Source organism: Chanos chanos, chromosome 1, assembly GCF_902362185.1.
Source record: "Chanos chanos chromosome 1, fChaCha1.1, whole genome shotgun sequence".
NCBI lineage: Eukaryota > Metazoa > Chordata > Actinopteri > Gonorynchiformes > Chanidae > Chanos > Chanos chanos.
In genome coordinates, this window is record NC_044495.1 from 5,186,633 (window position 1) to 5,195,205 (window position 8,573).

At 42.6% G+C, this 8,573-nt stretch overlaps 1 protein-coding gene across 1 annotated transcript; it reads left to right on the forward strand.

Moving 5' to 3' along the window:
• The first annotated feature begins 876 nt into the window (after nucleotides 1-876).
• Nucleotides 877-7,483, forward strand: g2e3 (G2/M-phase specific E3 ubiquitin protein ligase). The gene is made up of 13 exons (XM_030788373.1): nucleotides 877-966; nucleotides 1,053-1,154; nucleotides 1,316-1,440; nucleotides 1,639-1,801; nucleotides 3,325-3,431; nucleotides 3,519-3,635; nucleotides 4,140-4,264; nucleotides 4,560-4,668; nucleotides 5,039-5,337; nucleotides 5,547-5,728; nucleotides 6,087-6,259; nucleotides 6,427-6,638; nucleotides 7,236-7,483. Exons 2-13 carry the CDS (start codon nucleotides 1,056-1,058, stop codon nucleotides 7,481-7,483), a joined length of 1,959 nt encoding a protein of 652 aa, XP_030644233.1. The 5' UTR covers nucleotides 877-966; nucleotides 1,053-1,055.
• The last annotated feature ends 1,090 nt before the right edge of the window (nucleotides 7,484-8,573 follow it).

Genomic DNA, 8,573 nt, shown 5'->3' on the forward strand with positions numbered 1-8,573 from the left:
TCATTTCCTCGCTCTTTCTTTTCTGCCTCTTATTTTGATATCGGCACGTTTCACCGGAAAGGGATGGTGCGTAACGTTGTAACCTGAAATACCCTCCCCCCCATATCCGAATGTTTTGGTTTAAATTAAACCAACCAAAAGGAGGATTACGAGAGAGGGAATTTCGAAAACTGATTCGTAAGAGAGTTTGAGTTATATGTTTACTTGTTGGTTTAAAAGAAACTATTCTCAGTTCCTCCTGCAAAGCAAGGGTAGGCCGTTTTGTTTTGTTATAAATGAGTAATATTGTAAGAGTACTCTACTTTGAATGTACATTATTGTATCTTTGTCGAACTTTGCAAGCTAACGCTAGCTAGTTTATGCTAATGTAAACAGGACTCTCACATACCCATAGTCAGGCGCCCATGCTGTTTTCTTCGATATATTGTTAAAAAAATCGCATGCGTATACTTCATGTTCAGCGCTAGACATACGGTGCTGCTCCGTTTTTACTTGAAACATGTAGTATTTGTTATGTTTTATTACGTTGTATGCACTGACCAATGCTCGACATACACTTGTGCGTATTATTCAATCAAAGATCAAACCTAACAATGTATGCTAAATGCTAACAATCTGCAGGTCAGGGTGTGCGATCTATGTGACTAATCATGAAGCGGATAAAAAACTGCCGTCAGAAAGGAGCCGTTAACAGCAACCGTAAGTTGCAGCTATTTTTCTTTCTTTGTGCACTTTCTTGCACGGTGGTTAACACTGTTTTAACACGCAAATTAGTGGAAGGGACACTGATCTATATCAGAAAGTAGGAAAGCAGGAAACGGCCAGCTGTAGGTTTACGTGTTGACAGCTTTGTGTTTCTGTTTCGCAGCTTGTGAGCTGTGTAAACGACCGGACAACTGTCCCGACAAATATGGGGAGAAGATTACTTTGAAACAGCACAAACTGACTGTCCATTATTTCTGTGTGGTAAGAGAGAGTAGATTGAATCATAATGTATGGCGGTTATTTGTGCAATTCAGACTTATGACGTGAATATGATTTTCTCATATCAGCTGATGTCTAGTGGAGTGTACCAGCGTGGTCAGGATCATGAGGGAATCTATGGCTTTCTGGTGGAAGACATCAGAAAAGAAATCCAAAGATCCTCTCGACTGGTAGGTGGTACAGATCCATCTTTCTTTTCCCCCACAGTGTTAATGCACTTGACATGTGAAACGAGGGATCAAAGACAAGCCCATCCATGTTTGCAGGGTTTAAACATATTTGTGACATCTGAAACGATAATATTTTCATTTTCTCTTTGGCATTTGTTCAGAGGTGCACAGGCTGTCGTCGGACTGGGGCCTCGGTCGGGTGTTTTGTCAAAAGCTGCAGACAAATGGTTCATTTCCCATGTGGAATACAGCAGGAGTTCATCTCCCAGTTTACCGGCACCTTTCCGTAAGCCTCTCTGTGACCGCTTGTCAAACACAAACTACCGCTGATTCTCTGAATATTTCTCTAGCACTGCATGCCGATGACTGCAGCCCCAAGGTTAACGTGTGAAGAATTTGATATACTTGGATAACTAATTCACGTACCTCCTTCCCTCTCCTGATTTTATTTTTTTTTTTGACGTATGCAAATCCTTGTTACCAGGTCTTTTTGTCGAGAACACAGGCCGACTCAGACTGTGTCGATCAGCCCCAGTTTGCCGCTGTCCTGTTCTGTGTGTCTGGAGCCCATAGAGCCTGAGCTCTCCTACTCTGTGCTCAAATGTCCGGTCTGTCACAGCAGCTGGTTTCACAGAGACTGTGTGCAGGTATCCACACTCCTCTACACATGAGCCAGAAGACGTCATGGGTGCATGTTTGTGTCACGCATAGGGTGGGAATCGAGAACCGGTTCCAGTTGAGAACCGGTTCCAAATTTTTCGTTCCATTGAAATCGTATGCTTCCAAGGTAATCAGTTCCTTTTAACGATGCCGGCATCATTTTCTGACAGTACACCTCAACTCCAGCAAATTTCGCTTTGCTCTCGTTCAGGTTGTATGTGGGCGGAATTAGTTCTGATAGGGTGAAATCGGCACGAATCCGGCAAAGCAAGCGGAATGTGAGATGCCGAATCCCCAACTTTATGCAATTGAGCACCACGCAGGAACCAATCAGTTCAGTGTGTGATGTGTTTGGTACGTGACGTTCTGTAGAGAGGCAGGAGTAACAAAAAAGTCTGACCAAGATGGCGGAAGTTAAAGACTACATGTAGCTTGAAAACATGTATATGATTAAAAGGGATTTGTGTCTACATCAATATGGGTTGTCGTTTACATGTTACATGATACAAGTTGGGGCCAGAAAAAACTCTCTCAATAGCTCTGGTCAGGACAAATAGGGCACTGTATGTGTTGTAATTGCACTACTTTGTTGGAGGGCAGAGTGCATTGATATTCTGTGAGGCATTATTCACGTAATAAATGAGTTCCAGTGTAGTTATGAGTGATGTGATATTTTCAGTTGGATGCTCCTGCATATAATATGGTTAATCAATAAAATCTTTAAACAATAATACGATGGATGTTTATGTATGTTTGTAACACTATACTGTAGACCTTCGTTTAAGCACTCAAACTTGCTTACTGTTTTCACGAGCACGCCCCCCCCGAGGGAAAAGTGGTAGGAAAAAATTTTATATTTGGTACCAGCTTATTCCCTTTTGAAAAGGAGTATTGTAATTTATGCAAATGCTACGAAGCATACATGTCTTATTTTTCTAAAGAAGAATTGTTTATTTATTAGTCAGTTTTATATTTGTTGTCCAAATTATATCCTTTGAAGAAAAGGAGCATTGTAATATATTTACTTTATTTTATCTGAGTGTTAAGACTCTGAGATAATAAAACAGCTCCGTTGACGCTGAAAACCTGTGTAGGCCTACTTTTTCCCCCCACACAGATAATTGATCAGGAATCGATAAGGGAATTGATACAGAATCGGATCGTTAAGCAGAGTCGATGATGGCATTGATATCGATAAAATCTTATCAATTCCCATCCCGAGTCATGCATAGGTCTGCTTTCTTTGTATGTGTTCACAAATATCAACACTAGCGTTGTTGTTTTTTTCTCCAAAGAAATGCCTTTGTGAAATTTTTATCCTTAATATTTGTTTGTTTGACATAAAACAACAGACATTAAGGAATAAAGAACAGCTCCCCATAGTAGCTTTAAAATATTTTCTTGATTTAGTGTTCCTTTGTTACTATTTAAGTTATATTTTCTGTATTTTGTTTTCCTTTATGAGCTATGCAATGCTATGGGGATGATAAATTATATTTTTCGTTTTCAGCACCAAGCATACAGCGCCGCCCTGTTTTTCTTCAAATGCACCATTTGCAACAACAAGGAGCAGTTCCAGCAAGAGATGCTGCGGATGGGGATACACATACCAGAGAGGTGTGTGGACTTTTAATGTGACAGAGGAGCGGTGCGTGCTCATACTTTGGCCTCGGTCTGAAACAAGCTGCTCTGTGTGTGTTGTAGAGATGCATCGTGGGAGTTGGAGGAAAATGCCTACGGAGAGTTGCTTCAGGTATACCAGCAATGTGATGCAGCCAAATGTCATTGTTCCAGAGGGAGAAAACATAGCGCACGGTCAGGGTAAGTCAAACGCTCCACTGAATAATGCCGTCCTAATCCTAACGGATACACTCCACTGAATAAGGCTGTTCTAATCCTGATGGATACTACTGTGTCCCAAGGCTCATATCATCTTGCAGGTGGACTTTTTTTAGTCAGCACCAGGGCTTAGTTGTGGAATTGTTTAAGCATTATAACATGGACGATCTGCTATACAATATGGATTGTGCTCTACCATTTAGACTGGTATAGTGATGATACAGTGACTGGTAGACTGATGTTTTGGAAAATGAGCAGTAAGCTAACGTATGTATACATGTTGTACTTTAAAGAAGAAACTTCACCATACCATGGTGTGTACAATTACTTTCTAAGATCCAAATTATAGCATGATATAAAATTTGGGGCGATACCCACTCCGTCCTCGTCAGGGCTAAGTTATGTATTTCCTGTTGGGAGTTTATCTTTGATGAAGACTGATGTTAAATTAGCCATTATTGCTAACGGCGTCATAATGTTCTGCAGGAAATTTGAGGTGATTCGCTGTAAGTACTGCGGTTCCCGTGGAACCCACCGAAGATGCTCCAACCTCACGCTCTACGAGACCAGCTGGGCATGTGCAGACTGCCTGTCCGTTACCGAGGGAACCGGTCAGCACCTTTGACCCTACTCTTCTCGCCTTTCTTTAGATTTTTTTTTCATAGCACTGAAAAGATAAACTTTATTACATCTACTGTCAGAATACAATTTGAGTTTTTGGTGTGAAGTTTAATATGTACAGTGTGATGTGCCCGTTTCATTGCTGTCTCGAAGCCAGCACAAAAATAAGAAAAAAATACCAGAATTTCTGAATCAGTGTGTTTTAAAAAGCATTAAGAAGAGCCAAACTGTCCCGTTATTTGTTGCAGAATGACTGAAAATTTGTCTCTTTTCACTTTGTGGCAGTGTCACCATTGCCAAATCATGTTCGCTCTCCGCTCTCACAGAGGCAGAAAAGAAAGAGTCTCATTGAGAAGTGTTTCGCCAATCGTCAGTCTGGTCTGGTCACCAAAAGGTACGTCTGTATACTCAGACACTGAGAGGTATGTCTGTACACTCACTCAGAGGTATGTCTGTATACTCAGAGGTATGTCTGTACACTAAGACACTCAGAGGGATGTCTGTACACCTACATTTGCTAATTTAGCAGATTCTTTTATCCAGAGCAGCTTCTAGGAGAGGCAGATTACAAACCGTAAACCTTTAGGTGTGATCAGTCTTCTGTGTGTGTGTGTGTGTGTGTGTGTGTGTGTGAGTGTGAGAGAGAGTGTGAGAGAGAGTGTGAGAGAGAGTGTGAGAGAGAGTGTGTGAGAGAGTGTGTATGTGTGTGTGCGCGTGTGTGTGTGGTTTCAGTTTTTGTGAAGGCTGTACTTCGTCTTTGTTAGGCACTGCACGCTCGCCACGCCGGCAGAGGTCCTGCAGAATCTGGCCGCCCAGATCACTCCGCAGCAGTTTACAAAGGTGTCGGTGAACCAAGGGGACGTGATCAAGGCCGCGTTTGCTTTTTTACGACACAGCGACTTCAACCCTTGCCACGCCCTCTCCGTCACCTTCGCTGGCGACAAGAGCAAACCCGGAGTGAGGAGTCTCCGCCGCTTTCTGAGAGTTCTCGTCCAAAACCTGAAGACACTGGAGATCTTTGAAGGACCAGATGGACATAAAAACCTGGCCCTGAACTCAAAGGGTGAGTAAGCTTTTCCAGACCAAGTCCAACGATCGACTGATGTATCTAGCAAAAGATTTCAAAGATCGTTATAAGTTTAAACATATGAACACAGCGCTGACGCTGTGCAGTTCTGCGGTTTTAAAGCGAGACTTTTTTTTTTTTTTTTTTTTTGAGGAGTTTAGTTTTGCACGGTTATATTTTCATCATTGCCTTTTTTTTGTCCCCAGCTCTGAGGGAGGATGTGTATTTTGAGGTGGGCAGTTTGCTGGCCCTCTGTCTGGTCCACGGTGGACCTCCTGTGGGGTTTTTATCCAAAGCACTCTACCACTGCCTGTTTTACTTCCCTAACCAACATCAGCTGTCTGTGGATGACTTGGCAGACACGCCATTCACCGACAAAGTGAAGAGGGTAGGTTGTTTTGTCTAGCTTATGTTTTTTGTTATTTGCATCGACTTGGTAGTTAAACACAACCCAAGTGTCTTTCTGCCATGTTAGGACAAGTTTAGCCAAGAAAAAAAAAGCAAACAGGAAAAAAAAAACAATACAAAGGCCTAGACTAACATAGACCACTGTATTGTCTTGTGTTACCGCTAGACTTTAGACGTGGGCAGTATCATCTATGCACCATAACTGTAACTGACCACTGATTTCAGCGATATGCAGCTAGTGCTAACATGCCCCCGTTTTACACTGACTCTCATGCCCGTTGTCCTAAAGCAGTTGTTGTGTCAGTTTGACGGAGTGACAACCTGATGTTGTATTTCAGATACAGGAGGCGAGGTCAGTGAAGGAGCTGAGGGAGGCGGTGTTGGCCGCGTCGGAGTACCTGGAGGTGGCGGGATGCCACCGGCCAATCACGTGCCTGTCGGATAAAGACATGCTAGTGGAAGATCTCATTAACTTCCACCTGGTCATACGAATGCAGCTTCCCCTCCAAAGGTGGGCTCTTAATACAGCATTTATGTATCAACTTTTCTTTTACCATCTGACTTTACGGTTTTATTTCTCTCTCTCTCCTCCACTCTCTCTGTCTCTGTGTGTGAGCATGCATGCATCCTCCTTCTCGTCATTGTAAAAGTGTTTGTTTGTTTCTGTGGGTTTTGTAGATTTCGTGAGGGTCTGCGGACGCTGGGCGTGTTTGAGCACGTGCAGGCGTGTCCTGAAGCCTTTTTCCCCGTCTTCTGTGAGCCACAGGAGAGTCTGACGGCACAGTGTGTGGCCAGGCTCTTCGCCGCCCAGCACTCTGAAGAGGAGGAGCTGAAAGCTAAGGAGATCACTACAATCGCCTTCTGGGAACAGTATCTACAAGAGTGTGAAGGTGAGTTTGGTTTTCACTCATTCTTCTCCTGTCATAAACATCGTACGTCCTGCAGTCCCTCTCACACAGTATTGCGTGATAGAAAACAAATTGGTCGTCTTCTGTAAAGCATGGTTTTTGATTGGCCAAGATAAAATGTCTTTCCTCTGTTGACCAACTGGAAGTGCTCTGACTTTGCTTGGTACATCAGCTGAAATTTGATATGACAAAATACACGTCGGATAATTGTTCTCGAAACCATCTACCTGTTAAGACGCTTCAGTCACGTTTCGTGAGAAACGTTATTTCGAAATTATGTTCTCAGTGGATAGCCTCACTTTTACAAAACACTCCTGATCACTTACGAAATGGCAACGTTTTCATTAGACTACATTTCCTCTCCCTTTGTCCCAAAAAACATAGCAAACCCAGATCCCAACTCCAAGATACAAAGCAAACCAGGAGTTCTGTGTATCATGAAACCTGAGGACTGTATTTAACTTCACCGCTGTCCGTCTGACATACCCACAGAGCCTAGCTGTGACTAAGTTATTGGTATGAATCAAACTGAGATGTTCATTCAGCGCTGTGTTCTCTGTTCTCTTCCTGGCATCTCAGAGGGCATGTGTGCCACTTCGCTGGACGACGTGCTCATCTTTGCCACCGCCGCGGACGCCGTCCCCGCCGTGGGGTTCAACCCCACCCCCACCCTCCACTTCCTCCACCCGGCGGAGTCCTCGTCGGCTGTGCCGCGGAGCCAGCCGGACGCCAACTGCCTGAGCCTGCCCGTTCTCCCCGCCTACGAGATCTTTAAGAAACACGTGGAGTATGCCGTGTGTCAGCTGTCTCTCCTGGAGGGAGTCTGACCCGTGCTCTCAGCTGTGACGGACTACTCATCACCCCCGAGTCTGAACTGAACATAGCATTCATATGAGTGTTAATGTGGTGTTGCATTACTGTTTGTTTGGGTTTTTTTTTTTGTTTGTTTGTTTGTTCATGTACATTTGCAAATACATTAAGAATGTTTTTTCACTGATTGTTCTCTTTTATATATTTTTTTTTTATAATTTTCAGTCATGTTATGTTAAAAAAACACTTAAATAGAGATTATGAAAATGGTGCTCTCTTTTGATGCTAATCAGTGTCAACCTTTGATAAGACTTTGGATGTTACAGACCGGTTTGGCCTCAGTGGCCAATTGAGTCAAGTTTTCCAGCCAACCGGTTCCAGGTTGCTGTTTATCCATTGGTGCGGGTGATGTCAGTATCTTTCGGGGTCATGGGCGTGAAACAGCGTACGTGAAGGTTTACGTTCCTTTGTTCGTTTGTTTGTTTGTTTGTTTTGGGCGGTGGTTTGAATGAAGCAGCTTTATTTATTTAGTAAGAACATCTGTCCTCTTCATCGCTCTTGAGCCTCCACTGCTTGGTATGTTTTTACAACATAAGCTTGTCTTGTATGAGAAATGGTGCTATATTAAAACTCGTTTTCTCTTGAAACGTTCGAACTGTGGAAACTTGTAAATAGTCAAAAGTGGGTTTTTTTTTTCGTGATTTTGTACAGGTGGTTGTGAATAGTCCAAATTGTTTTATGGTGTTCTATGGAAAACGCTTGAAAACATTCACAGTTATGAAGAGGTAGCAGAATTAGTCAAAACAACACAGTTGCTGGTTTTGAGAATGATGATTTTGAGGGAAAAAAAAAATATGACATGAATGAAAATGGGAAAATCATCCTGAGGACATTGTCCCGAGTGTTGTGCATGGGAGAAGTTACTTTAAAAAATTATGGTATTTTAATGCAGGTTTAGTCAGAATGATTGTAGTGGCAAAGATAGGAATATGAATTTAGCTGAATAAAGGACTGAACTACTTTAAGTTAAAATTGCAAAATTGCATGGTATAGACTGGAAGTCTTCGTGAGTAAAGATTTTATTTTACAAGTGTATTTATGGGTAAA

Bases quoted from the DNA above. Each gene is read 5' to 3' on its own strand.
- g2e3 (XM_030788373.1), top strand. From the start codon at position 1,056: ATGTCTAGTGGAGTGTACCAGCGTGGTCAGGATCATGAGGGAATCTAT. The intron at 6,260-6,426 runs GTGGGCTCTTAA...TGGGTTTTGTAG, and splicing joins ATGCAGCTTCCCCTCCAAAG to ATTTCGTGAGGGTCTGCGGA. The intron at 6,639-7,235 runs GTGAGTTTGGTT...CTGGCATCTCAG, and splicing joins GTATCTACAAGAGTGTGAAG to AGGGCATGTGTGCCACTTCG.